General features: G+C 43.4%; 1 protein-coding gene and 1 long non-coding RNA gene across 6 annotated transcripts in view; one reads left to right on the top strand and one right to left on the bottom strand.

Annotated features, from left to right (window-relative positions):
• On the bottom strand, nucleotides 1-26,141 carry PCED1B (PC-esterase domain containing 1B). Of its 3 annotated transcripts, XM_021922247.2 has the most exons (4): nucleotides 26,025-26,141; nucleotides 24,541-24,597; nucleotides 20,343-20,810; nucleotides 1-1,658 (listed from the first exon to the last, which is right to left on the bottom strand). In XM_021922247.2, exon 4 carries the CDS (start codon nucleotides 1,599-1,601, stop codon nucleotides 303-305), a length of 1,299 nt encoding a protein of 432 aa, XP_021777939.1. In that variant the 5' UTR covers nucleotides 1,602-1,658; nucleotides 20,343-20,810; nucleotides 24,541-24,597; nucleotides 26,025-26,141; the 3' UTR covers nucleotides 1-302. The 3 variants fall into 3 exon arrangements, with proteins under 3 accessions (XP_021777939.1, XP_009178840.1, XP_009178841.1); XM_009180576.4 differs by lacking the exons at nucleotides 20,343-20,810; nucleotides 24,541-24,597; nucleotides 26,025-26,141 and adding an exon at nucleotides 13,426-14,699; XM_009180577.4 differs by lacking the exons at nucleotides 20,343-20,810; nucleotides 24,541-24,597; nucleotides 26,025-26,141 and adding an exon at nucleotides 13,720-14,699.
• LOC103875733 overlaps nucleotides 20,532-27,779 on the top strand; it is a 30,413-nt gene continuing 23,165 nt past the window's right edge. For all 3 annotated transcript variants that reach the window (XR_002515630.2, XR_002515629.2, XR_001892666.3), the window contains exons 1-3: nucleotides 20,532-20,648; nucleotides 20,768-20,863; nucleotides 26,137-26,249. This is a non-coding gene — a long non-coding RNA (uncharacterized LOC103875733). The remainder of the gene's footprint in view (nucleotides 20,649-20,767; nucleotides 20,864-26,136; nucleotides 26,250-27,779) is intronic.

The raw sequence follows: 27,779 nt of genomic DNA, 5'->3' as shown, positions 1-27,779 counted from the left end.
TACTTTTGTGCAACTTCTTTATTTCAATTTTAGTTCTACACAAAGGCAAAGAGAATAGGGAGTGGGGAGGCAGGAATAATGCTGGGTCACCCCCAGGAAGTGGGGAAGAGGCTGCAGCCAAGAAGAATGAGTCAGACTGCTCCTCCTTGGCTTTCTTGGTAACAGCAATGAACAATAAGAAGACCAGGCATGGACTCCAGGCTTAAGTTAACAAGGTCAGTCTGTTCAGGCCAAGCAATGGAAAGGAAGTGTCAGATCTGTCCAATCCATGTTCATAAAGAGGAAATAAGGCCTAGGTCCATCTATTGAGGCCTTGGCTCTGGGTTGGCTAGGGCCCTTCTCTTTGAAGGTTGAGGCCGCTGTCCCCAGGGCACATAGGGGCCACGCGGACGATACCTGCCAAAACCCCTATGGACCACAGGGGCAGGCCGCTGATAACGGGGTGTGGGGAAGAAGGGCATAGGCAGCTGGGGACCAATCGCAAAGTTGTCTTGGAAGAAGAAACCTGTATGGGCTGATGAGGGGACATCTGAATGGCAATAGAATTGATCTGACTGGAAAGTATGGTCTGATGAAAAACAGGCATCTGGGGGACCCTGTGGGAACCGGGGCATTCCCTGGTGAAGGGGAATGGGAGGAGGAGGCTGTGGGGGCAGGAGTGGAAGCAGCGGCAATCGCTGGGGTGGGAACCCAAGCAGGGGGCAGTATGTGGGGGAAGGTAAGGGTGGGGACAGAGGTAAGGCCGGGTGATTTCTGTTGGCCTGGGGCGTCCCTTCAACTCTCGGGCCAGGTTTTTTCTTCTTGATCCACTTGCCCACAGGATGGCGCTGGGGCAACTCCACACCCCAGGCGTCAGCCACATGGGCCAGCAGCAGCTGGGAGAGGCAGCGGTGCACGCGTCCATTCCAGTGCACCCCGTCGAAGTGCAGGTTCTCCCACGCGTGGCGGAAGTAAAAATGCAAGTCCAGTACATCGAAGTTATGTTTACGTGCCTCGGTGGCGCTATAGAAGTTGGCTTCGACCACTCTGTTTTTCAGGAAGGTGGCCTTCTGCTGCCGGAGCTTGGGCGGAAGAAAACTCGCGTTGACTTCCTCGCCCACAGGCATGGCCGTGTTCCACACCAGGAGGCAAGACTCGGGCAGCACCTGGCCCAGGCACCGGAACAGGTTCTCCAGGTTCTTCAGGTAGCTCCACCAGGAGTTCGGACCATACCTGGAGATGTCCCAGAGGCAGGAATTCATGATGACCAGGTCGGGGGCATGCTCGCCCGACTGCAGCTCTCTCAAGATGGTCTGGAGGTAGTCGGAGTACACGCGGGTGAGGAAGTAAAAACGCACCAGATGGTGGTCGGAGCGGAACTCGCGGACCTCACGGTAGTTACAGCCGTTGTGCATGTGGCCCCGCTGGCCTCCGTCCACCAGCTCATCTTGTTCGAAGTTCAGCTCCCCCTTTGCTTTGAGCTGCCGGGGAGTGAGCAGGCAGTCCTTCTGCAGCAGAAGTACCAGGTCCTTGTATACCGCCCTATGCACAGAGTCCCCCAGGATGACCACGAACTTATTGTGGAGCAGCTGCCGCACTTCGGAGGCCCGCAGGAGGATCATGACGCCCAGGGCGCACGGCCTAGCTCCTTCCCTTGCACAGGGTGGGTCTGCGGATGGCTAGGACAGAAGGAGAGAACGGCTGGGAGGGACTCACCTCTGGGCGGAGCGCCCAGTGCAGGTCGGAGCGCCCAGTGCAGGTCGGGGGTAGGGAGACCATGGGGAAGGGGATGGCGCAGTGGCCTCTGCCCCGAGGGAGTGGACCTGGAATGCCCGCATAGCAGGCTCCACCAAGCCTGGACCTGGGAGATGGGCGAGAGAGCCAAAAGCCTTCTTTGTCTAGTCGCAGTTTCGGCCTGGGGCTTGACCTCTGAATGGCCTGAGGCTGCTGTTGGAGGCTCAGGTTCCACCTGGTGGGGAGGAGCCAAGTACGGATCCACCCTTCCTAGGGCTGAGAGTGCTAGCAGGATGCCTAGCCAAGAGCCTGGAAGCAGCCCAGAAGCCTAAGTGGAGATGGTTAGCTCTATGCCACTGTTAGATAATGAGGACCCCAAGTATGCAAGAACATGGAGAATGTTTGTGATGTAATGTTAAGTGGAAGACGTTACATCCCATACTGAATGCTCCATCACTTAAACTATATAAAAGAGATATGCATAGATAACATTGAAAGGAAATATGTAAAAATGTATCTTCATAGAATAGGATTCTGGTTGACTTCCCTTCCCTTTTATTTTTGTAAATATCCTTTATAGTCTTAAATTGCTTGCTAGAGCTTTAAAAGAATTAAATGAAATGCAACAGGTAACACAAGGAAAGAGTACCTGTGCTAGGTCAAGAACATAAAAACAGGCCGGCACAGTGGGTTTATGCCTGTAATCCCAGCACTTTGGGAGGCCAAGGCGGGCGGATCACCTGAGGTCGGGAGTTCGAGACCAGCCTGACCAACACGGAGAAACCCCATCTCTTCCAAAAATACAAAATTAGCCGGGCGTGGTGTCACATGCCTGTAATCCCAGCTACTTGGGAGGCTGAGGCAGGAGAGTTGCTTGAACCCGGGAGGCAAAAGTTGCCAGTGAGCCGAGATGGTGCCATTGCACTTTAGCCTGGGCAAGAGCAAAACTCCGTCTCAGAAAACAAACAAAAACAAAAAACAAAACAAAAAACCCGTAAAAACAGACTTATTTTATAAGGAAGTAGCTGTTTCTCATCAATAGGACTGAAAAAAATCAGGATAAAACTGGAAATAATTTGAATACGTTTCAGCTGTAATATTATTTGCTTTACATTTGAAGAGAATCGGAATATGCCACTCCAAAATGTGCACTTTAGCATGAGGATTATTTTGAGCAGAAAGCAACTGAAAACTGACAGATGCAGGAAGTCATCTGCCCTCCTTTTATCTGCCCTAGAATCAGGGCATATATTTCCCTTTGAGGAAGGTAAACACCCTTCCCCCAACCAGGGAAACAAGAGCAACTCTTATCAATCAGACAGGTTATCATCCTTTTCACCGAAGACAGGGAATAGACACCAAGATGATTTTTCATAATAGACCTTACTATAACAGCCCTTATCTTCCATGAGCTCCCCCCATTTATTTCCCAGTCACTTCCCCACAATTCATCATCCCTTAAAGCCCAAAGCCCTAAGTTTCACTGTTTTCCGGTGCACTCCCTGCCTGCCAATATTAATTTAAAAACAGTGGCTGGCGCGGTGGCTCACGCCTGCAAACCCAGCACTTTGGAAGGCCAAGGTGGGCGGGATCACTTGAGCTCAGGAGTTCGAGACCAGCCTGGGCAACATGACGAAATGCCATCTCTATACAAAAATTAACCAGTCATGGTGGCGCACAGCTGAGGCGGGAGGATGGCTTGGGCTCAGGAGGTTGAGGCTGCAGTAAGCAGTGTTCCAGCCACTTCACTCCCGCCTGGGCCACAAAGTGAGACCCTATCTCTAAATAATAAATACATAAACAAATAAAATGTCTAGATCTGTATCTTGGCAACACACACAAAATAAATAAAATTGTATGCCTTTTCTCCCGTTAATCTGTCTTTTGTTAGTTTAATCTGTATGCCCCCAGGTACTGAAGCTAAAAGAGTAGAGAAAAAGTTTTTTCTCTCCAGCACATTGGATGCAATGTTAAAAGCTGTGAAACTCATCCTCAAAACTTCAGATTATTTCAAGCTGCCATTTACAACTCATATCCACAGATGACTAAATAGTAGAAACACTGAAATACTGCTAGAGATTGCAAATGGGAGGAACATGGCATCCATTTCATCTACTTACACAAAGCCATGAAAATCCGGTGCAGCTTGAAACTTGTAAGATTTTATGCATTAGTAAACATTTTAATAGGTGTGGGTGGATAGCTATTATTAAACTACACATTCAAGTTTTAAAAGCTATATATCCTATTTTAGTTTCAAATGGATATAAATACAAAAATGAAAATATTAAAATAGGTAGAATATTGTTTCATAAGAGAACAGTTGAAAATATTGACATCTTCCCCACAAAGAATCTTCATTAAAATTTTTTGCTATCAGAATAAAAGTTTTGGCTGGGTGCGGTGGCTTATGTTTGTAATCCCAGCACTTTGGGAGACTGAGGCAGGAGGATTGCTTGAGACCAGGAGTTTGAAACCAGCCTGGGCAACATAGCAAGACCTTCATCTCCAAAAAAAAAAGCAAACAAAGAAAAACGAAACAAAACTGAAGCAAACTCCAAATCCCTTTGGGACTCAAGCATGTTCATTTGTTTAGATTCATGTATTCCTCCAACTCACACTTAATAAGTGCCTACCATATGCTCCACATAGGGAGCATAAAAATAAGTAAAATATGATCTTGCCCTCAAAAAGCAGACCAGAAATACTGGTTGATAGCTGCATTATCATGTAGAAAATGGTAAGGGCCAAGAACTGTGAAAGTCTAGGGGTCTTTGGGAAATGTATTCCTTCCCACTCTAGACTCAAGTCTCCAAAGTGCAAAATGTGAAGACGGAAACCCTTTCCTTTTGTGTTTTCAGGGCTCCTGTGCCAGCCCAGCTATCTGTGCCTTCTCTGGGCCAGCACTCTGGCCATAATCTGTGCCCTAATGCACCTCCCCGTTAACACAGTTCTGTCCGGAAGCTGGCAGATCTGATAATTATTCAGTGCTGTCTCTGCCACAGTGTTGCTTATGGAATTCCCTAATGCGCTCCTTCTCTGCCAGCCAAGTGCCCTAGACTTGGAAAGATATTAAGTTCAAGTCCACTACTTAAAGACTGTCGGAGGCACTTAAGAGTTGAAGGAAACTAGTGTATGTCATCCCAAAAGATGCCTCTCTGATATAAATATTTTTGAGCGAAGATGCTTGAGAATCAGCGGTGGCAGAAAGGGCCTCCAGATCTGCCCTTTCTTATCAAGCCATAAAAATTCCTGTGAAAAGGCGGCCTTCTCTGCACCAGCGCGAGAAGATAACCCTTGTTTCCAGTGATTTAAGAAGTGACCGCTGCAATGGAGCTGTATAAATAAACTGACCAAAAAAAACCCTTATCCTCCACTAGCTTTATACCCTCTTTCCATTTATCTCCTAGCAACTCTCCTGGAATTTACTACCCCTAGCTTATACCCCTTTGTCCTGTCATTTCTTCACAAATTGTGTAGTTCTTTGTCTAAAAGGTATAAAAGCTTTCTGCTTTGGCCATTTCTTGGGGTCTTCACTCTCTTATGAGGGTCCCCATGTTCATGTAAAAAATTAATAAAACATACATGCTTTTCTTCTGTTAATCTGTCTTGCATTAATTTGGTTCCAAGCCCACCCGAAGACCCCACTTAAGAAGATCCACTTAAGAAGATAGCTAGAGGCTATCCGTAGCCCTGTCTACAGAGTACTAGCAAAGAGCATTGTGTTTGGAATCATACTACCTGGGTTTGAATCCTAACTCTCCTATTTGCTAGCATTTTGAACTTGGGAAAGTTATTTAGCCTTTCTCTGCCCTAATTTTCCAGATCTGTAAAATGGACCTAGTAGTAGACTTCATACATCTGATGTAAGGATTAAATGTAAACTGTTTATAATAATACCTAACGAGGCTGGGCACGGTGGCTCAAGCCTGTAATCCCAGCACTTTGGGAGGCTGAGACGGGCAGATCACGAGGTCAGAAGATCGAGACCATCCTGGCTAACCCCGTGAAACCCCATCTCTACTAAAAAATACAAAAAACTAGCCGGGTAAGGTGGCAGGCGCCTGTAGTCCCAGTTATTCGGGAGGCTGAGGCAGGAGAATGGCATAAACCCAGGAGGCGGAGCTTGCAGTGAGCTGAGATCCGTCCACTGCACTCCAGCCTGGGCGACAGAGCGAGACTCCGTCTCAAAAAACAATAAATAAATAAAAATTAAAAATAATAATAATAATGCCTAACGAGTAGTAAGTGCTGATAAGAGTTAGTTATTATTATTAAAAGTTGAGCATCCCTATTTCAAACTTCCAAAGTTCTTCCAAACCCAAAACTTTTTGAGAGCCAACGTGATGCTCCAAGTTACACTGAACACATTACTTTTTCACTATATTAATGGTATGTTAGCCAGGTGAGGAGGCTCACGCCTGTAATCGCAGCACTTTGAGAGGTCGAGGCAGGTGGATCACTTGAGACCAAGAGTTCACGACCAGTCTGGCCAACATGGTGAAATCCTGTCTCTACAAAAAATACAAAAATTAGCCAGGCATGGTGGCACATGCCTGTAATCCCAGCTACTCGGAGGCTGAGGCAGGAGACCCCTTGAACCTGGGAGGCGGAGGTTGCAGTGAGCTAAGATCGTACCACTACATTCCAGCCTGAGCGACAGAGTCAGTCTCTGTCTCAAAAAAAGAGAGAAAAGTATGTCATAGTTTCTACTATTAAGTGCTTACGTGTTAATAAGTGTAAGAAAATGATTACTTGCTGGGCGCAGTGGCTCACGCCTATAATCCCAGCACTTTGGGAGGCTGAGGTGGGCAGATCATGAGGTCAGGAGATCGAGACCATCCTGGCTAACATGGTGAAACCCCGTCTCTACTAAAAGTACAAAAAAAAAATTAACTGGGTATGGTGGTGGGTGCCTGTAGTCCCAGCTACTTGGGCAGCTGAGGCAGGAGAATGGCGTGAACCTGGGAGGCAGAGTTTGCAGTGAGCCACGATGGCGCCACTGCACTCCAGCCTGGGTGACAGAGAGAGACTTCATCTCAAAAAAAAAAAAAAAAAAGAGAGAAGAAAATGATTACTTGTCAGTTGCCTCTAAACATATAAACTGAGTCAGAAATGATGGTGACGTCAAACAACCACAGTCCACATGAGTGGTTAAGATTGTGACACTTTTGCTTTCTGATGGTTCAATGCACACAGACTTTGTTTCCTGCACAAAATTTAAAGTATTGTATAAAATTACCTTCAGGCTATGTGTATATGCTGTATATGAAACATAAACGAATTTCGTGTTTCCACTTGGGTCCCATCCCAGCCTATGTATGGGCATCCCCACACACATGCAAATATTCTGAAATCACCCAAAAATCTGAAATCCAAAACACTTTTGTTTTGATTTCTCTTCTTTTTCTTTTTTCCTTTTTTTTTTTTTTTGAGGAGTTTCACTCTTGGTGCCCAGGCTGGAGTACAGTGGTGCAATCTCAGCTCACTGCAACCTCTGCCTCTTGGGTTCAAGCAATTCTCCTGTCTTAGCCTCCTGAGTAGCTGGGACTACAGGCATGGGCCCACCACGCCTAACTAATTTTTTATATTTTTAGTAGAGATGGGGTTTCACCATGTTGGCCAGCTGGTCTCGAACTCCTGACCTCAGGTGATCCGCCATCCTCAGCCTCCCACAGTGCTGGGATGACAGGTGTTAGCCACTTTTTATTCCAAGCATTTTGGATAAAGGATGTTCAACCCGTACTTAGGAAGTTTGAGAATACCAGGTTAATAATCAATAAAGGAGAGATTACAATATTTGTTCTGCTTGTTTGTCAGGGTTCTATGAAGATCAAATTAGATGATGCAAGTGAAATATTTTGGCTAAAACAAAATTAATGTTTATTGAACAGCTACTAGATCCCAGGTGCTTTACCAACATTCCCTTTGTTTTTTTGAGAGGAAGTTTCACTCTTGTTGCCCAGGCTGGAGTGCAGTGGCACAATCTCGGCTCACTGCAACCTCCGCCTCCCAGGTTCAAGCAATTCTCCTGCCTCAGCCTCCTGGGTAGCTGGGATTACAGGTGCGCATCACCACGCCCGGCTAATTTTTGTAGTTTTTTAGTAGAGACAGGGTTTCACCATTTTGGCCAGGCTGGTCTCGAACTCCTAACCTCAGATGATCTGCCCACCTTGGCCTCCCAAAGTGCTGGGATTACAAGCGTGAGCCACCACACCCAGCCCTTTATGAGATAACTCTTATTCCCATTTTACAGGGAAAGATATCCATGTGATAGAGCTAAGATTTAGTCCAAAGTCTATCTCTAATAGAAGAAGGATCTTTTCCTATCTTTTTCTTATTCATAGTCAGGCAACCCTCTCCTTTGCCCAGGAGAGGTGGTCACGAAGGGAGGGGATGGGTGGCGAATGAGTATAATCCCATATCCTAATCTCAAGCAGGAGACATAAAGCACATAAAGACTTTGAATTCAGAAGAACCCAGGCAGGGTGCGGTGGCTCACGCCTGTAATCCCAACACTTTGGGAGGCCAAGAAGGACAGATCACCTGAGGTCAGGACCAGCCTGGGCAACTTGGTGAAACCCTATCTCTACTAAAAATACTAAAAATGAGCTGGGTGTAGTGGCACACGCCTGTAATCCCAGCTACTCAGGAGGCTGAGGCATGAGAATTGCCTGAGTCCAGGAGGTGGAGGTTGCAGCAAGCTGAGATTGCACTACTGAACTCCAGCCTGGGCAATGGAGTGTGACTTTGTGTCAAAAAAAAAAAAAAAAAGGAAAGAAAAAACGAAGAAGAACCAAAACACAGTTCTATAGACTGACAACCTCATAGTGTCTGAGGACTTCTGGAGGTACTATATCCTAACCAGTTAACTTAACCCACCCAAATGTTGCTACAAGAGCTCAGGGCCAATATCTGACAAAAACGTTTACCTGAGAATGTCTTCTTTTCTGAGTCAGAGTCTTGCTCTGTCACCCAGGCTGGAGTGCAGTGGTGAGATCTCAACTTACTGAAACTTTTGCCTCTGAGGTTCAAGCAATTCTCGTGCCTTGGCCTCCAGATACTTGCAATTACAGGCACTTGCCACCATGCCCAGCTAATTTTTGTATTTTTAGTAGAGACGGGATTTCACCGTGTTGGCCAGGCTGGTCTTGAACTCTCGGTCTCAAGCGATTCACTCACTTCACCCTCCCAAAGTGCTGGGATTACAGGTGTGAACCACCGTGCCTGGCCTTATTATTCTTCTCTAATGGAACATGCAGCTATGATGGTGAGAAGGAAAGAAAGAGGAAAATGATTGGGAAGAAGTATTCCAGTTAGAACGCAAAATGGGGCCAGGCACGGTGGCTCTTGCTTGTAAGCCCAGCACTTTGGGAGGCCAAGGTGGGTGGATCACCTGGGGTCAGAAGTTCAAGACCAACCTGGCCAACATGCTGAAAGCCCCCCTCTCTACAAAAATACAAACATTAGGTGGGCATCATGGCAGGTGCCTGTAATCCCAGCTACTCGTGAGGCTGAGGCGGGAGAATCGCTTGAACCCCGGAGGCAGAGATTGCAGTGAGCTGAGATCTTACCGTCTTGCTGCTGCACTCCAGACTGGGTGACATAGCGAGACTCTGCCTCAAAAACAAAAACACAAAAACAAACAAACAAACCTGAAATGGAAATGAAATTCTTGATAAAGAGGAGCACTGTAACTGTAACAGGATTAATGAAATCTGACACCCTCAAGACTATCATTTTGGGAAAGAATCGTTAAAGCTAAGAGACCAAGCATTAAAAATAAAACTTAACAAAACCAAAATGACACTTTTAGGGGAGTGAGTAGAAAAGAATAATTTGGAGACATAAACCTTTTCTGATTTTAAAAAAAGGTCGATAGCATCCATTTTCAGAGCTCTTTTTATTTATAAAAACTAAAACAAAAAAAGGATTCGAAATGGCCAGATCAGTGATCTTTCTAGCCTAGGCATCTTTCTTTGCTTCAGATTTGATAAGCACACTTACTCATTTTGGTAGCTATTTTATAGATTCACTCATTCACTTAATAAAGATCACAGAGAGCCAAATAGTGCACTGGGTGCAAGGAGTAGGTATGAAAAGGCAATTTCGGCCAGTTGTAGTAGCTCCCACCTGTAATCTCAGCACTTTAGGAGGCCAAGGTGGGCGGATACCTTGAGATCAGGAGTTCAAGACCAGCCTGGCCAACATGTTGAAACCCCCGTGTCTACCAAAAATATAAAAAATTAGCCGGGTGCGGTGACGCGCCTGTAATCCCTGCTACTCAAGAGGCTGAGGCAGGAGAATCGCTTGAATCGGGGAGGCGGAGGTTGCAGTGAGTGGAGATCGCACCAACGCACTCCAGGCTAGAGGACAAAGCCAGACAAGTATCAAAAACAGCGGCAATCTCGGCCGGGTGCTGTGGCACAGGCCTGTAATCCCAGTACTTTGGGAGGCCGAGGTGGGTGGATCACGAAGTCAGGAGATTGAGACCATCCTCGCTAACATGGTGAAACCCCGTCTCTACTAAAAATATTTTAAAAATTAGCCGGGTGTGGTGGCGGGCGCCTGTAGTCCCAGCTACTGTACTTGGGAGGCTGAGGCAGGAGAATGGTGTGAACCCGGGAGGCGGAGTTTGTAGTAAGCCGAGATCGTGTCACTGCACTACAGCCTGCGGGACAGAGCGATTCTCAGAAAAAAAAAAAAAAAAAAAAAAAAAAAGGAGAGGCAATCTCTTCTCTCAAGAGGAGGGGTGGGAAAATCGGCACTTAAAGAGCTGGCTGCTAAAATTGATGTATGTAAATGAAGTACCTGAGAGTGTTGGAAGAGTCTAAGCCAGAGGAGGGAGGTTTATGATCATTGCAACCTGATTCCAACTTCGAATTAAAACACAATTTTTTTTTAAACTTTCGAGATAATTTTAAAAATCATAGTTATGGCCGGGCACGGTGGCTCACGCCTGTAATCCTAGCACTTTGGGTGGCCCAGGCGGGCGGATCACAAGGTCAGGAGATCAAGACCATCCTGGCTAACACGGTGAAACCCCGTCTCTACTAAAAAAATACAAAAAAAATTAGCCGGGCGTGGTGGTGGGCGCCTGTAGTCCCAGCTGCTCGGGAGGCTGAGGCAGGAGAATGGCGTGAACCCGGAATTCAGAGCTTGTAGTGAGCCGAGATCGCGCCACTGCACCCCAGCCCGGGCTACAGAGCGAGACTCTGTCTCCAAAAAAAAAAAAAAATCATAGTTATAAATAGTTCCATGTTTTTTTCTGTTTTCAAAGTAAACTTTGGGCTGAGGCTAGCGCCGTCACAGAAATATGCATTAATAATGTCTACTACCACAATAAATTATGGCATCTTGTTTATATTTCCCTGTTTGGGGATAATTAATTTTTTAACAGCTTCATAAGCTATGAATTACAACTCATTGACTATTGCTTTACAATGATCACAAACCAAACACGTAGCATTTATCTTTCATTGAAGTTTTGTAATAATTATGTTGATTTTTTTCTTTTCTGATTGATCTTTAGTTACAAGAAGAGGTACATTGAAATAAGCCAGTTGCTTTAGAGATCCTGCAGAGAAGTTTTAAATCACAGAGACAGTTACTAACAATCAAGATGTTTTGATTCATTGTGGGAAGTACTTGTAACTATAAGTTTCTTGCATATGACTATCTTAATACAATACCGTACTGGGAATATTGGGGGATCTAACCAATAGTTTGAACTTTCCAAAATTCTGTTAAATTTTAGTGGACTGGATGGTACAGGTAAGGGATTATTTTTAATGCGCTCACCTGTATAATTTATCTATGTCTTGGCATTTGCTTAGTTTTCGAAGTGAATTTAAACTTGCCAAAAATTAAATTACATGCCAATACAGTTCTGAGAGAAAAAAGAAAAGCAAACAATTCGAACTTTTCTTTAGGAAAACTTATGTGGACTGGGGATTCTCTAGAGACTCATATTTTGATTTGAGGCCAGTCAGTGAACATCCATTGACCCATACAACACCAAAGTGGAAGAAGTAATGCAGGCCTATTTTCAAAAGCGGCTTTAGGAGCAAAGGAAACATACAGAAAAGTACTGAGAGATGCTATGCTGTGGTAAGTAATGCAATAGAAAAATGATTGCCAGGTCAGGTGCAGTGGTTCAATTCTGTAATCCCAGCACTTTGGGAGGCCAAGATGGGTGGATCACTTGAGATCAGGAGTTCGACACCAGCGTGGCCAACATGGCAAAACCCTGTCTCTACTAAAAATACAAAAATTAGCTAGGCATGGTGGCACGCGCCTGTAATCCCAGCTTCTTGGGAGGCTGAGGCAGCAGAATCCTTTGAACCTGGGAGGTGGAGGTTGCAGTGAGCCAAGATTGTGCTACTGCACTCTAGCCTGGGTGACAGTGTGAGACTGTGTCAGAAAAAGAGAAAAAAAAAAAAGAAAGAAAGAAAAAGAAAAAGAATTGCCAAATAACCACTGGAAAGATTGTTAACTGATTTGAATTCCCTTTCTACATTGACCTCACTTGCTATGTAGGTCTCGGATCTGCAGTCCATTAATTAATTGAGTAAAAATGTAGAGAGCACCTGTGTCTATCTACAGCTGTGACAGCTGTTACTGCACATTTGGCTCACACCCCTCAACATCGATCATGATTCCCCTATGAATCCCTGCATCATGAAACCACACCATAAGGCCTGTATTTCTAAGTTCGTTATCCAGGTAGTCCTTAAACACATCTAAAATCATGCAAGATAAGTGAAAAACGGAAACTAGAATAAAGATCTTCAAACTGGGCTCCATGTAATCACAGGTTTACTTTGTGGAGGCAGGAATCACTGTGGGTATATTCAGTTTGTATTTATATCATCCCTACCAGGCCACAATCTGAAATTTGTAATTCTTTTAAAATAAATTACCAACAGAAGAATCCCAAACACTTTGAGTCTGAAAATTACAAAGTTTAAAAATTCTTAAAGCAGCATATTTTCCCATAATAATAGTCTAATATAAACAACTCCTATGAATTACAGAAAGAAATGCAGAGGGCATTTTTATGAATGAAGTGGAGATTCTTAATAAGTGATATACAGGTAACTTCTATAAAAACAAAAGATAAAACTATGGACCATTAATTCCAGTGACCTCACTTTTTTAAGCTTTTGTTTTATAGCCTTTTGTAAATATTCCCTAAAATAAATAATCAAAGCATTTCATAGACACAAAAGTACGATTTCAATCAAGTACAGTCTATAGTAAACATCTACATGATGGTCTTGCGTCCATTATTCAAAGTATATTTGCTAACTTCCTACCTATTACCCCTTTAACACAAATGAAAGATACCGAAGGTGGTGATCTGGCTTTCAACTCCAGGCAAAGAAGCCAGACAGGGACTCTGTCCCTGGACAGCTGCGTGCTCTTGGGCCGGTTGCCCACAGTTTTGAACCAGTTTCCTCTTCTGTAAAAAGGGAACAATATTACCTACCTCGCTGAATAATAGTGAAGATGAAAAGAGATCTCATACATCAAGAGCCTAATACAAGGCCTGCCAGACAGTAGGCCCTTCTAATCCTTTGACTCAGTAAGCCCTCCCACAATGATTCCAGAGAAAACACAGGCCTGCAGACAGAACCCTGCCTCGACTCCCTCTTCAAACCTTCAAATCCTCACCCCGCTTCCCACTCTCCTGCAAAGGCAGAGAGGTACCTTCTTAGGCGTAAAGCTTCCTCAGCAGCTCAGGGACTTTGCTCCCGGATATCCCCCAGTGAGGGGATAATTTGCATTCTGCATTTTCTTTACCCTACTTGGCTTGGATCCTTCTTTTTAGCATTAAACACATTCTAGCTTCTTGCTTTGAAAAACAAAGGAAACATCTTTGACTCCACCTCCAGGACAGTCCTATCTTTTGCCTCCGCTCCAAGGCCACATTTAAAAACAAAACTTGCTTGCACTGACTGGGTCTAGGTCTGGGCCCCACCTCCCACTCACTCCTCCGTTTACCTCAATTTGTCTCTGACTGCATCAAAGCAAAGGAATGTTTGTTAGTAAATCGCCGATGATTTCCTTGTTGCTCCTTTCCGTGGTCACTTTTTGGTTCTTACAGTATGAGGGGTGGGGGCATGACTGACTGCTCCCTCTAAGAAACCCAGCCCTCGAGTCCACGTATCAGTGACACCCTTGCATCTTGTCCTTCCCTAGTATCTTTTGAGGGTTTATCTTTCTCTTGCAGTTCCCCAAATGTTGGTCTTTCTCTCTCTCTCTCTTTTTCTTATTTCTCCCTCCCTTTCCGGTCTTTCTCAAGGCCCACTGAAGGGGTCCTTTCTTCTCTTCTTCAACATTCTTATCCTCGTGTGTCCACCCATTTTCAGAGTGTCAGGAAATGAGGTAACCATGTGTGCCTATTTGCCCCAAACAGTTCTGGTTTCCGCCTGTTTTCCCAGAATGATTAGTAGCACCCCAAACCTTTAAGAGTCCTGGTTTGGATGGTAACAACGAACCATCCCCTTATCAATTCCTATTTGTATGCAGATGACTAAGAATTGGGGCAATAAAGCACATTGGCTGAGAGGGAGGGGCTCTGGGGTTGGCCCCTTGGGTTTAGATCCTGCTCCACTGCTTACTGGCCCTTGAGTCCCTGAGCCTATTAAGCAACCTCTCTGCCCTGAAGAAACCTCGTCAATAAAATGGGAACAATATAACTGCAGTTTTCCTAACAAGTGGGGGTTAAATGAACACATGTAAAGTTATTAGCATGACACCACCACATTTCTAAGTACTCAGTGAATGTAGCTATTATCTTTGTCTCTAGCCCAGACCTGTCTCCTGAGTTTCATACATATTCAGGTGGAGAGAATAAAAAGTTCTCTGGGGTTGAGGGGTAGGAGGTAGGAAAAGCAGTCTATGCAGGCCCCTATCACTTTCCAATTCTTTCTTTTCTTTTTTTTTTTTTTTTTTTTTTAAGAGATAGAGTCTCACTCTGTCACCCAGGCTGGAGTGCCATGGTGCGATCACGGCTCACTGCAGCCTTTATCTCCCGGGTTCAAGCGATCCTCCTGCCTCAGCCTGCTGAGTAGTTGAGACCACAAGTGTGCATCCCATGCCTGGCTAATTTATTTTTTTATTTTTTTGTGGAGACAGGCTCTTGCTTTGTGGCCCAGTCTGGTCTTGAACTCCTGGTTTCAAGTAATCCTCCTGCCTTGGCCTCCCAAAGTGCTGGGATTACAGGCAAAAGCCACCGCGCCCAGTCTCCTAATTCTCTAAACACTCATTTATCTTCCCATCAAACTATGGCTGAATTCCTCAAATAATTGTCTCGCCCAGTCTCCCAATTCTCTAGAGACTCATTTATCTTCCCATCAAACTATGGCTGAATTCCTCAAATAATTGTCCGTGACCTTTGAACAGTCTCCCTAAAGGTAAATATTGCATTGACCAACAATGGGAATGATGGCAGCACATTCTCACCATGCAATTTCAGAGAGCTGCTGTATAATTTTGCTTGAAGCACTGGCTGGGAATACATAATTGGGTGGAAATAAACTTTACTTCTGAAATGTGTTGATAAAGTCATTTTTATTTTTGATGACTGGTTTTGTTTTAATTGTGAACAAATCCTTAAGCTGATCTGTATCCAGGCAATCATTTAAAATTTTTGATGTTGGCCGGGCGTGATGGCTCACCACCTGTAATTCCAGCACTCTGGGAAGCTGAGGCGGGAGGATCACTTGACCCAGGAATTCGAGACCAGCCTGGGCAACATGGTGATATCCCTTTCTCAAAAAAAAAAAAAAAAAAAAAAAAAAAAAATTTTGATGTCTAACGAATATTGGAAACAATATATATATTTTCAAGATATAGTTTAGGGAGGAGGGGAATGTTGCAATATATTTTGGGAAGCTGAGCACAGTGATCAATGTCACATTTGTTTTTGGCTTTATGGTTAAATATTTTACATTCCCTCAATTTTTCTTAGTCTTTAAAAAGTTTGTCTTTGATTAAAACATTATTTTTTAAATGGTATAGTTTTAGTTTTATATGTTTTCTTACATAAAATTTCATCGTCTAAGTTTTAAAATTTCAAATTCATTTAATATGTTAGCATAATTCCAACATTTTGCATTCTGTAAACTTTTTATATTTTGGGATATGATCCTTTCTTCTTGGGATCTTCTGAAAGACTGCGGGGAACGATAGGGTTTGTGTAAGCCCAGAGGCCTTTTTCTCATGTCTTTATCTTTGTTTCTATGACTCACCTTTGAATGTTCCCCAACACTTTCCTCTTACTAAAATTCTGTTCTTTCAGTAAGACTCAAGTTAAAAGACAATTTTGTCAGAGAGCCTTCCCTACTCTCCCAAGTAGAAAACTCTCTCCTTCCTCTGAGGGATGCCTCTACTTAACCTTTGGTTCTGTTTTGTTCTATAATTAACTGCCCATGTGCCATTCTATCCCACTCTATGCTAGTTCTGGATGGCAGAAGTGGGTCTTACCCATCTTTGTACCCCTCAGGGCCCAGTGCCTGTGCCTAATAATCATCTGCACTCACTGAGCACTCACTTTGTGACAGGCCTACTCCATTCTCACAAGCCGGTGAGGGAGGAACTATTATTATCTCCATTTTATAGATGAGTAAACTGAGGCATGGAGAGGTAACATAAATTGCCTAAGGTTGGCTGGGCATGGTGGCTCACGCCTGTATTCCCAGTGCTTTGGGAGGCCGAGGTGGGTGGATCACCTGAGGTCAGGAGTTTGAGACCAGCCTGACCAACATGGTGAAACCCGGTCTCTACTAAAAATACAAAAATTAGCCCGGCGTCGTGGCACACACCTGTAATCCCAGCTACTCAGGAGGCTGAGGCAAGAGAGTTGCTTGAACCCAGGAGGCAGAGGTTGCAGTGAGCCAAGATCGTGCCACTGCACTCCAGCTTGGACAACGGGAGACTCTGTCTCAAAAAATAAATTAAAAATAAATAAATAAATTGCCCAAGGTTGCCCAGCTAGTAAATGGCAGAACTATTCTTTTGACAATGTATCTTCTTCTCCTTGTTCTTTTTTTTTTTTTTTTGAGGCAAGGTCTCACTTGGTTACCCGGGAGTACAGTGGCATGATCACCACTACTGCAGCTTCAACGTCCCAGGCTCAATCAATTAATCCTCCAACCTCAGCCTCCTGGGTAGGTGGGCTCATGCCACCACAGTCATTAATGACAGTGAATCTTCCGAATAATTAGATAAGCTTAAGGTTTCCTTTTGTTTCTTTAGGAGTAAGTATGGCTCCAAAGCCTGAGCTTTTAATCTCAGCTATAAATATTTGTTTAAATTAAGAGAAAAAAAATAATCTTATCTAGATAGAAATATTTGCATGTAGCTTTCCTTGTTATTCTCTGTTGAAAAACAAAATAATATTTTGTGCACAGCTTTAAAATTTTCCGTGAGAAAACAAAGCAGGTGTGAAATAACTTAGTTCAATTTTCATCACTCTGTTAGCTAGTCTTCTTAAAAGCCAATGGAAAACCCAGTGCTGCACTAAAGCTATATTTGTGTTTCAAATGTTTAGGCTTATGCTGACTACTCTAGATTCTAACCAGTGGCTGAATTAAAAGTTCCCATGGATAAAACACAAGGGCGATGGGAGAGCTAATAATGACGAGTGCTTTCAACTGATGAACAGGTTGGATTGTGACAATTCTGCTCCAGGACTAGCTACAAAAGTCCATTTACTCAGGAACAAGAACCCGGGGTTGAGTCAGCAGGCCTGGATTTCTTCCACCTCTAATGCTTACTTTATCTTTGTGCTGCTTAGTTTTTCACTCATTAAATAGGGGAAATAGCACCTATGCTCCTCTGAAGGGATTACACAAAAGAGTTTTAGAAATGGCTATTGTTTTATTATTGTTGCTATCATTCTTGTTACCATTTCTGTAGTATTTAAATTCTTTTTTTTTTTTTTTTGAGACGGAGTCTCACTCTGTCGCCCAGGCTGGAGTGCAGTGGCCGGATCTCAGCTCACTGCAAGCTCTGCCTCCCGGATTCACGCCATTCTCCTGCCTCAGCCTCCCGAGTAGCTGGGACTACAGGTGCCCGCCGCCTCGCCCGGCTAGTTTTTTGTATTTTTTAGTAGAGACGGGGTTTCACCGTGTTAGCCAGGATGGTCTCGATCTCCTGACCTCGTGATCCGCCCGTCTCGGCCTCCCAAAGTGCTGGGATTACAGGCTTGAGCCACCGCGCCCGGCCTGTAGTATTTAAATTCTACGTGTAATAGTGTTTCTGTGGAAAAAGAAATTTTTTTCTTTTTCTTTTTTGAGATAGAGTCTCACTCTGTCGCCCAGGCTAGAGAGCAGTGATGTGATCTTGGCTCACTGCATCCCCTGTCTCACGGGCTAAAATGATTCTCCTACCTCAATCTCCGGAATAGCTGGGATCACAGGCATTTGCCACCATGCCCAGATAATTGTTCTATTTTTTAGTAGAGATGGAGTTTCACTGTATTGGCCAGGCTGGTCTCGAACTCCTGACCTCAGGTGATCCACCCACCTAGGCCTCTCAAAGTGCTGCGATTACAGGCCTGAGCCACCTTTTTCCATAGATAGCCCACCTATGGAAAACATTTTTTGAATTTAAAAATGAGATTATAAGAGCAAGTCTCAGCCAGGTAGAGTGGCTCACACCTGAAATCCCAACACTTTGGGAAGGCCACGGGGGAAGGATTGCTTGAGACCAGGAATTCAGGCCAAGCCTGGACAACAAAGCTACATCCGTGTCTCTACAAAAAAACGAAAACAAAAACAATTAAAAATTAAAAATTATCAGGATGTGGTGGCACACGCCTGTAGTCCCAGCTACTCAGGAGGAGGCTGAGGTGGAAGGATATCTTGAACCCAGGTGTTTGCGGCTGCAGTGAGTTGTGATGACACCACTGCACTCCAGCCTGGATGACAGAGCAAGACACCGTCTCTGCCTTGGCTTTTACTCACACTGTGTTGTAGAGGATTCTGGAAACTTGAGTTCCCACTGCTTTGCCTGTTGGCAGTGCAACTGAGGACTTGCCAGTTTCAAGCTCCACGGCTTGGAGTGGAAGAAAGGACAAGCAAGGTCCAGGGACTAAGGAAGCTGAGGACCAAGAATCTGTGCTAGTGAAATGAATGTCCTATTTCCCAGGCACACCAATTAACTTCTCACATTAGGCCTTTCCCCAGGCCATGGTTTTCCCCACTTCAGTGCCAACACGGACCTAGGGGTTTTTCTCCCTGCTGCCGTGTCCAGTCGAGTTTCCGCTTCTCTCTTCTCCTCCAGCTCCAAAAATAAGTCAACAGCTCTGCACTGCCTACCTTAGAGTTAACTGTGGAAATCAAATGAAATGCTGTGTAAACTCTACAAATGTTCACTGCTATTGTTATTCGGAGCCACCTTAACATATCTGGAAAGTGGGCTTAGTGGTTAAGGGAGATTTCTAGTTAAATGAAGCATTTAACTTATTATTTAGCAATATTAATTATTTAGTGGCATTATTTAGTATACCCTCCAAAATGTGTTTACATGTTTTACCAGTTTATCTCTTTATTCTTCTTAAGAACTCTAAGAAGGCCGCAGTGGCTCACGCCTGTAATCCCAACACTTTGGGAGGCCAAGGAGGTCAGATCACTTGAGGTCTGGAGTTCAAGACCAGCCTGGCCAACATGGTGAAACCCTGTCTCTACTAAAAATATAAAAATTAGCTGGGCGTGGTGTCGTGTGCCTGTAATCCTAGCTACTTGGGAGGCTGAGGCACGAGAATCGCTTTAACTTGGGAGGCAGAGGTTGCAGTGAGCTGAGATAGCGCCACTGCACTCTAGCCTGAGCAACAGAGTGAGACTCCGTCTCACACACACACACACACACACAAACCCTAAGAAATTCTTTCTTTTCTTTTCTTTTTTTCTTTCTTTCATCTCGCTCTGTTGCCCAAGTTGGAATTCAGTGGTGAGATCATGGCTCACTGCAGCAACTCTGCAGGCTCAATCAATCCTCCCACTTCAACCTCCCTAGTAGCTGGGACTACAGGCCTGTGCCACCATGCCCGGCTAATGTTTATAGGTTTTTTTAGAGACAGGGTTTCATCATATTGTCCAGGCTGGTCTTGAACTTAGACTCAAATAATCCACCTGCCTCAGCCTTCCAAAGTGCTTGGATGACAGGTGTGGGCCACTGCACCCGGACTACATACTCTTAATTTTCTCCATTTTATACATTTAAAAATTAAGGCTAAAAGATCGAGTAATCTGCCCAAGGTCATCCATTTCATAAGAAGCAGTGCTGGAAGTAAAAACTGATGCCAAGCCTTTGTGGTCAACCACAACATACAAGATTGCAGACAACAAATGCCTCACGTCCCTTCTGCAGTTCACAACTAAATTGGTTGTTTCCTTTCACTGTCCATTTTAATAAATTTACTAGTTTATCAATCACTAATTTTTTGTTATTGCCAAGCACCAGTTGTCTCTTTAGCGTTACATGGGGTGGGCTGGAGGAGGCTAGGGTACTGATTCCTCTCTACCGTAAGTGCCCCAAAAATGACAGTCTCAAGAAAGGCTGGTCAGAAATGCCAACTTAATGTTTCAAATAAAATGGAAAAACTGAAAAGTACTTACTCATTAAAGTAACTGGTGATGTTTAAGCATCTCTCTCAGTTGATTCTAGATCTCGTCCCTAGATAGCTTTCTTCCTCTCCTGTAGATCATTGTGGCCAGACGGGAGATCTCTGAGCTTGGGCTATAGGGGAAATAGGTTAGCCTTTGGGTGCTGCTATGCTTGCAAGCCAGCGTCTGGGGAGAAGATGACATTTCCGGTGGCATCTGGGGCAAATGACACGAGTCAGCATTTACTTTCTTGCTTTAGGAAGCAGAAGACTAATGACCGAAGCTTCAAGACTTTGACATGTATGAAAACATGAAATGGTAAGTCAATACAAAGACAGCATCTTCCTGGAATTTGGTTTTGAGCTTGTTTTCATTTCACTTTTCTCAGTAATCTGGGTGTAGCTTATTTTGACTCTTCTTTTGATTAAACAATTCAGACCCTCGGTTCTTATTGTTCTTGCTGGTGTGGTGCGTTCACGGCTGAGGAGGTGGTCAGAAGAGGAAAGGAGGAAGTGAGAAGAAACACGGAAATGGTAAGAAGAACTCTACTTTTCTAACTAATATTTCGTAGTAGTAATCTTGTGTTTCTGTGCAATGTGTTACAGTTTACAAACCGCTTTTATTTTTATTTATTTATTTTTTTTGAGATGGAGTTTCGGTCTTGTTGCCCAGGCTGCAGTGCAGTGGTGTGGTCTCGGCTCATTGCAACCTCTGCCTCCCAGGTTCAAGCAACGCTGCTTCAGGCTCCAAGAAGCTGGGACTACAGGCACCCATCACCACACCGGGCTGATTTTTGTATTTTTAGTAGAGACGGGGTTTTGCCATGTTGGCCAGTCTTGTCGTGAACTCCTGACCCCAGATGATCCACCCGCCTCAGCCTCCCAAAGTGCTGGGATTATAGGGGTAAGCCACCGCGCCAGGCCACAAACCGCTTTTAAATCCTTTCACTTCATCTCTCCACTGCCCTCTTGATGGAAAAATAGCTCAGTCCACACTACAGGAAACCACAGGCCTGAGCCCTGGCCTCAGCTAGATCCAGTATGTGGCAGAGCAAGACAAGAACTTTCTGCTTCCTCCCCTAGTGTTCCACTTGAAACCAGCAGGTAACTCAAGGGGACAGTGTGCTTAAAAGGGAGACTGTTCGCCTGGAGCCATGGCTCACGCTTGTAATCCCAGCACTTTGGGAGGCCGAGGCAGGTGGATCACCTGAGGTGAGGAGTTCGAGACCAGCTGGCCAACATGGTGAAACCCTGTCTCTACTAAAAATACAAAAATTAGCTGGGCGTGGTGGCGGGTGCTTGTAATCCCAGCTACTCGGGAGGCGGAGGTTACAGTGAGCTGAAATCACCCCACTGCACTCCAGTCAGGGCGACAAGAGCAAGATTCCATCTTTAAAAAAAAAAAAAGAGGGGGTGGGGAGGCGGTCTTCTGATTGATTAGATAAGCGTAGGCATTTGTTTTCTTTTGTCTGGAATAATATGATTTCGGGGAGGGGAATATCACTTTCCCTACAAATACCAAGATGAAAAAGAAAAGGAAATAATGAATCAGAAAAAAAAAAGAGAGAGAAAGAGAGAGAAAATGCATGATTACAGAAGATCCCAATGCATGACTACAGAAGATCAGAATATGCCACCCCCAGGTTCCCGTAATCCCAGCTCCTTGGGAGGCTGAGGCAGGAGAATCGCTTCAACCCAGGAGGCGCAGGTTGCAGTGAGCTGAGATTGCACCATTGCACCTCAGCCAAGGCGACAGCAGGACTCCATCTCAAAAATAAAAAATATGCCACCCCAAAATACAGTTATTTGGCGTATTTCGAGCTGATTATTCTGAGCAACTGCAGACACAGGGGTATCTCTGAAAAGCTGTCCTTTTGTAAAATAAATTTATATTTATAAAAGAAATCTACATTAGTCAAAGTATCTGTATCAGGAAGAGTCCTGCTCTCAGACAACTTTTATTACCTGGGAGACTTCATTTACATAACAAGACAACCTTTATTCACCATCCATTTCTTCTCATCACCCTCCTATAACTTGTCACTAGTTCTCTGCAAGTCCCAAGTCCCTATTCCTTCCTGTAGCTCAGGATAAGCTTCCATCATCTGGCCTTTCTTTGAGTCTCATGTTTTGTGGGATTCCAGTGTGTGTGCATATAATTAAAAATGTTTTCTCCTTTTCTTTTTTTTAATTGAGATTTGGTCTCATTATGTCGCCCAGGCTGGTCTTGAACTCGTGGGATCAAGTGATCCTCCCTTGATCCTCCCTTGATCCTCAGCTTCCCAAAGTGCTGGGATCACAGGCATGAGCCACTGAGCCTGGCCAAAAATGTTTTTTCTTCTGTTAATCTGTTTTGTGTCAATTTAATTTGTATCCCAGCCAAAGAACCTAGAAGTGTGGAAGAAGCCATTTTCCCTCCCTTACAGTACAAAATAACTAACCAACAAGAGTAAGAGATTTCAAAACAGTCCTGAATTACATGCTCTGAAGACTTAGTTTTTTTTTAATGGTATACTATTTATGTAAACTGGATTATAATGTGACATAATTGTCTTTCCTTGAAAAATATCATTTTACTTTACATCACTGTCTACTCAGTGTGTGGCTTAAAATTAATTCCATACATTGTGCATTGTTTTCATCCTCTTGTCTACGGCCATCAACAATGTTATCTTGCATTTCCCCATGAATTTTAGTACAGTCATTACCATGAAATTTAATACAATCAAGGCAGAACCCAAATGATAGCCTTAATATTTTATAATTCAGAGTAATCTATTACATATCTTTGAAAATCTGCCATTATTTAGTTCTAGCAATTCTATAAATGAATTGCAAATCTTTCTAGTCCTGTAGATTTCAGCTGGTCTGTGCACTGTGAGAATAGAAGAACAATCTCTGTAATCATCCCAAGACCAGAGAACAGAGGAGCTATAATAATGCAAATGATAATTCCACTTATACTCTTTAAACTTAAAGTTGTTTGAGATCAACAGATTTTCAACTGATTTTCTGGCTTCCAAGAACTTATTATGCTCTATGTAGACAGCTACTATTGCTAATCTGGCTACTAGTGCTATTCTGGCCCTATTTCATGTTTCAAAGCTCAGTGAGCCATCTCTTTTTTTTTACCCACCAAACTCGGCTTTTTCTTAAACAGTAATGACAACTTATGCACATATAATGTTTTACCCTGTGAATGTGCTTTCACACAGATATCCTTTAATATTAGCAGCTTGTTAGTAGTTATAGCCACAGAGAAATTTAAACTTTTCTTTATGCAAGCCATTATCGTTTTATCCACATTTTCTAACTTAAGGAATGCAATTATTTTTCTTATCTTCTTGGGAATCCTATAAGTGGGCCATAAATCAGCCCATTAAATATATACATATATACATTAATTTCAGTTGGCTGGTGTGTGTATGTGCTTAAATCTATTCCTGGGCTGCCTTAAACAAATGGGCCAAATTTGGCAAATAACAAAACTATGCTTTTGCGTTGCTTGTCTGACTTAAACAGTCCACATATTTTTGATAAGTCCTCTTCCAAGCACTCACATTTAGTATTTTCAAGCACATATGAATAATGAATAATTTGTTTCTATTAGGGTACAAAATCTTCTCTGATAGCATATTAGGAACTTTGAGATTCTGGATTAAAACTTCTCATGAGTTCGATTTAGTAACAGAACTAAATTTTGCACTAAGTACGTGCAAACTTTGTGCTGATGAACAAGGCAATAGTTGTTGGGATTTGAGATGTTACAGATTGAGAAGAGCCAAATCAGTGATTTCACTATTCAGGATGGATGGAATGAGAAATGTGAATTTATAAAAGATCCCATTCTGTCAGGATTTCTTAAACGTTTCCACAAAATTCTTAGAATTCTTATGTTTTATGCAAGTTCTGTATTCTGTTCCAATGTAGCTTAGTGGTTCAGAACATGGCCTTTGCAGGCAGAAAAGCTGGAGTTCAGAGTCCCAAATTAATAACCCACAAGCTGTGTGACTTTGGGAAAGATACTCAACCCCTCTGGCCCACTTCTACTTGTGAAGTTTAAACATGCAAAGTGCTAAGCAGACTGCTTGGCACTTAGTAAATGCTCATTTTATTCCAAGGATTGGTATACATGCATCCATGCTTTAGTAATGCCAAATAGTTCTTTAAATGACTAACCACTAGAAAAAAATGTAAATACTGACAAGTACCTTGTTTGATGGGCACTGTTCCGTGGGCTGGTATGACACCATCACTGCAGGAAGAGACTGCGCAAGTGGAAGGGAGATGACAGAAATCATCGTTAGGTCAAGTTGAAGCTCGGGGAGATTGAGCAGCTGCCTCAATCACACAGGTTAACTACCGAGCTTGGACTAAAGACCAGGCTTCCTGGGTACCAGACTCATAGTTCCAGAGCCATAGTTCATGAATTTTTTTCTCTGTAAAAGAAAAGGCTGTAAGCTCTTTCACAGAGAATAATTTAATACCCTACAAGAATTGGGTCTTACATTATTTAGCAATGTCCCTTACCTTTAAACCACAGTTTAGTTTTCTAATTCCAGTTCTCTCTCCTTTTTTCTTTTTGTTTTTTTTGAGACAGAGCCTTTCTCTGTCACCTATGCTGGAGTGCACTGCTGTGATCTCAGCTCACTGCAACCTCCACCTCCAGGCTCAAGTGATCCTCACACCTCAGTCCCCCACCTGCCCCCAGTAGCTGGGACCACAGGAGTGAGCCACCACGCCCTGCTAGTTTTTTGTATTTTTGGTAGAGATGGGGTTTCGCCGTGTTGCCCGGGCTGGCTTCGAACTCCTGGGCTCAAGTGATCCGCCCGCTTCAGCCTCCCAAAGTGCTGGGATTACAGACCTGAGCCACTATGCTCAGTTCTTTTTTTTTTTTTGAGACAGAGTCTCACTCTGTCTCCCACACTAGAGTGCAGTGGTGCGATCTTGGCTCATTGCAACCTCTGCCTCCTAGGCTTAAGCAATTCTCCTGCCTCAGCCTCCTGAGTAGCTGTTATTATAGGCATGTGCCACTACACCTGGCTACTTATTATTATTTTTTAAGTAGAGTTGAGGGTTCACCATGTTGGCCAGGCTGGTCTTGAACTCCTGGTCTCAAGTGATTCACACGCCTCAGCCTCCCAAACTGCTGGGATTACAGGCGTGAGCCACCGCGCCCGGCCATAAGGTTGTTTTGTCAAGGAAGATGGAAATAACTTAATATTTTTGGATGTGTGTTATTCTTCCTTTCTTACTTTATTAGATAAACATTCATCAAGTGTTCCCTCGGTCAGGCACAGTGCTTAGCACCTGAGATATGAGGTTGAGTAGGACATGGTCTTCTCTATGTCCTGTAGCTCGCAGTGCAGGGAGGCAAAAACACAGAAGCAGATAATTAGAATTCAATGTTGGGAGTGCATTTATGGCTTTATGTTAGAGTATCACTCCTATTACTGAAAAGGGACTTTTAAAATTCTACTGAAAAGGTGAAAATGACTGAAAACAGCACCATAAAAAGTAGCTCCTAGTCATATTCTTTTCTGATGAGTATTTACTGTGTACATACGATTGGCCCACATTGCATCCTTTGTTTTATAAATTAATCGTATATCACTATTCTATTTTATTGGTAAAATAGTAGGCTTTTAAGTATTTTTCCCAATTATCACTTACAAAAATATTGTTAACAGCTTACTTTTTTTGCTCTTCCTTTTTCTTTTAGGGTGCTCTTTTCCTTAACATAGTTTGTTGTTGCTTCTCTGAAATACATTTATTTATTTATTTATTTTTATTATTACTTTTTTCAGACGGAGTGTTGAAAGACTGGAGTGCAATGGTGTGATCTTGGCTCACTGCAGCCTCCACCTCCTGGGTTCAAGCGATTCTTGTGCCTCGGTCTCCCAAGTAGCTAGGATTAAAGGTATGCACCACCACGCCCAGTCAATTTTTGTATTTTCAGTAGAGGTAGGGTTTCACCATGTTGGCTAGGCTGGTCTTGAACTCCTGACCTCAGGTGATCTGCCTGCCTCGGCCTCTCAGAGTGCTGGGATTACAGGCATGAGCCACCAAGCCCGGCCTGAAATACATTTAAATAAATGAAGATGGAGAATCAGACATTAGTTTCATTTATCTGAATCTGGTGCAGTTTAATTAATCTATAATTGTAAATCTTAGAATCATATGTCAGTATTCTATTTTGTTAGTCATGATTTCTAAGTGTTACATAACTGTGGCCCCAGCCACTTTATATTTTGGTATCATGACAAAAGACTGATTGTGGTTATTTTCTACCTATGCATTTATTCTTAGTGATATATGCTGGTTAAATTATGGGATAGTTTAAAAATACAGGACAAAAATAGCTAAGAGTAAAGAAATGTCTTTGTTTCTGGTTGAATAAAATGACTACGCAAGGTTCCAATTTAAAATAAATTCTAAACGAATCATGTTATTTTCCAAAACTGCTCCTCCTCTCAGAAAATGAAATCAATATCTACCCGGTTGCCCCAAGACAGAAATCTCAAGATCATCTGTGACTCCTTCCTCTTCATCTGCCACAAGTAGAGTAGCTTCTATCTCCAAAGCCAATCTTTGATCAGTCCTCTTCCTATAGCCTCTAACTATAGCCTCTGCTTTAGTTCAAATCTAGAATCCTGCTGTGGTGGTGCTGTGGCTTCCAAGTTTATCTTCCCACTAATGTTCCTTTCTTCCTCCAATCCATTCTCTAAACCACAGTCTTGCTCTTTCTGAGACGCAGATCTTATAATTTTACTTCCCTTCATAGGCTGAATTTAACCTGCTAAATCATGTCAAAATTCTTCTGAAGATACCAGCCTTTCTGCCTTAATCAAACACGTTAGAAAATCCATAGCATTACTGGGAAAAAGCCTGAAGATCCCAAATTGATAAGGCATCTGGATTCCCTTTGATAACAGTATTCAATAACAATGAACACCTACTGAGTATACTATTCCAAGCATTTAAAGTGTATTAACTCTTTTTACAAAATCAACAATAATCATTATTGCTACCATTTATTGAGAGCCTACTTTACCAGGTGTCACATATTCATTTATTCATTATTGTTACCTTTTCTTTTTGAGACGAAATCTTTCTCTGTTGTGCAGGCTGGAGTGCGATGGCATGATCTTGGCTCACTGTAACCTCCACCTCCCGGGTTCAAGTGATTCTCCTGCCTCAGCCTCCCGAGTAGCTGGGATTACAGGGATGTGCCACCACGCCCCAGTAATTTTTATATTTTTAGTGGAGGAGGGGTTTTTCTACGTTGGCCAGGCTGGTCTCAGGCGTTCCTCAGGTGTTCCTTCCGCCTTTGGGATTACAGGTGAGCCTATTGTTACCTTTAAAACCACCCTGCAGGGTAGCTCTTACTGTCTCTGTGAGGAATACCAGAAAAGGGAAAGGACTTCCTGGAGGGCTGGTTCTGCCTCAA

The sequence above is a fragment of the Papio anubis genome, chromosome 9, assembly GCF_008728515.1.
Source record: "Papio anubis isolate 15944 chromosome 9, Panubis1.0, whole genome shotgun sequence".
Lineage (NCBI taxonomy): Eukaryota > Metazoa > Chordata > Mammalia > Primates > Cercopithecidae > Papio > Papio anubis.
This window is presented reverse-complemented; position numbering and strand designations above follow the sequence as displayed.

What these genes read in the sequence shown, in the direction of transcription:
- PCED1B (XM_021922247.2), bottom strand. Translation starts at nt 1,601, where the DNA reads ATGATCCTCCTGCGGGCCTCCGAAGTGCGGCAGCTGCTCCACAATAAG.